The sequence below is a fragment of the Myotis brandtii genome, unplaced genomic scaffold (assembly GCF_000412655.1).
Source record: "Myotis brandtii unplaced genomic scaffold, ASM41265v1 scaffold130, whole genome shotgun sequence".
NCBI classification, from domain to species: Eukaryota; Metazoa; Chordata; class Mammalia; order Chiroptera; family Vespertilionidae; genus Myotis; species Myotis brandtii.
In genome coordinates, this window is record NW_005354596.1 from 376,302 (window position 1) to 377,657 (window position 1,356).

Below are 1,356 nucleotides of genomic sequence, written 5' to 3' on the forward strand. Positions count from 1 at the left end.
CATCTCCTTTTGCCAGGGACGTGGCTCGGGGCTATGAGAACGTGCCCATTCCCTGCGTCAACGGTGTGGACGGGGAGCCGTGCCCCGAGGATTACAAGTACATCTCAGAGAACTGCGAGACTTCCACCATGAACATTGACCGCAACATCACCCACCTGCAGGTGAGGGCGGAGGAGCTCCTGGGCTCGGTCCCCTGGAGAAGCGTCCTCTCGCCAGGACACACGCAGGGTCGTCAGGCTCAGGGTGGCCCTGGGACAATCCTCCAGCAGCATCTTGATTCTAAAACATGGGCCCTAGAGAAGGGGCAGCAGTGGGGGCAGGCGCACTGGGGGCAGGCGCAGGGCTGATTCCGGGCCCAGCTCACCCTGCCTCCCCCCAGCACTGCACCTGTGTGGACGACTGCTCCAGCTCCAACTGCCTGTGCGGCCAGCTCAGCATTCGCTGCTGGTATGACAAGGTACGCACCCTCGCCTTTCCTCACCTCCTGCCCTGGCGCGGCTGGCAGAGAGGGCAGGGCAGACCTGGAATTCCTGGGATGCTACTAGGACAGATGGGCCTGGCCCGACACCTGCAGATCAAGGGGGGGTTTGGGGTCCAGTCCTCCGACCTCGGAGCATATGTGGTGTCCACTGACTGGGTTGCGGCCAGGGGAGGATTTTTCTGTGGGGTCTCGGGGGACCTGGGCAGCTGAGGGGGGACCACACAGAAACCACTGCCTCCCCCTCCCCAGGACGGGCGGCTGCTCCAGGAATTTAACAAGATCGAGCCCCCGCTGATCTTCGAGTGTAACCAGGCCTGCTCCTGCTGGAGAAACTGCAAGAACCGGGTGGTGCAGAGCGGCATCAAGTGAGGCCCTGGCCCTGCACGCGCACACGCACACGCACGCACACGCACGCACACGCACACGCACGCGCACTGTCTCCCATGCACCCAGCATCACTCTCTCTCCCACCCCTAGGGTTCGACTGCAGCTCTACCGAACAGCCAAGATGGGCTGGGGGGTCCGCGCCCTGCACACCATCCCCCAAGGAACCTTCATCTGCGAGTGAGTGGGCAGGGGCGAGGGGTGGGCCCAGGGCCACTGCTGCCTCTTCTGCCCTCTCTGCCTCCTCCCTGACAGGTCCCCCCTCTTCTCACCATCCCATCTCCAGCTGCTCTGCCCCCATCCCACAGCCAAGCGTCCCGCCTGCCCACTCTGCCCAGACCCCAGGGCTGCCCATCACCACTGCCCACACCCCCCACTTCCCAGCCTCACATCCCCTCTCCCTGCCTTTCGTTTGTGTGGTGGTTGTTCATCCGACGATATTTTTCCATTGGTTTTTATTTTTTTTATTTTTATTTTTATTTTTTTCCCCG

At 62.2% G+C, this 1,356-nt stretch overlaps 1 protein-coding gene across 1 annotated transcript in view; it reads left to right on the forward strand.

The window, feature by feature from the left end:
• Positions 1 to 1,356, forward strand: part of EHMT2 (euchromatic histone-lysine N-methyltransferase 2) — a gene marked incomplete at its 5' end in the record, with an annotated part of 26,166 nt that overhangs the window by 22,804 nt on the left and 2,006 nt on the right. Inside the window, 4 exon segments of the mRNA XM_005859854.2 lie at positions 17 to 161; positions 380 to 457; positions 731 to 846; positions 959 to 1,045. Coding sequence (XP_005859916.2) covers positions 17 to 161; positions 380 to 457; positions 731 to 846; positions 959 to 1,045 — 426 coding nt within the window.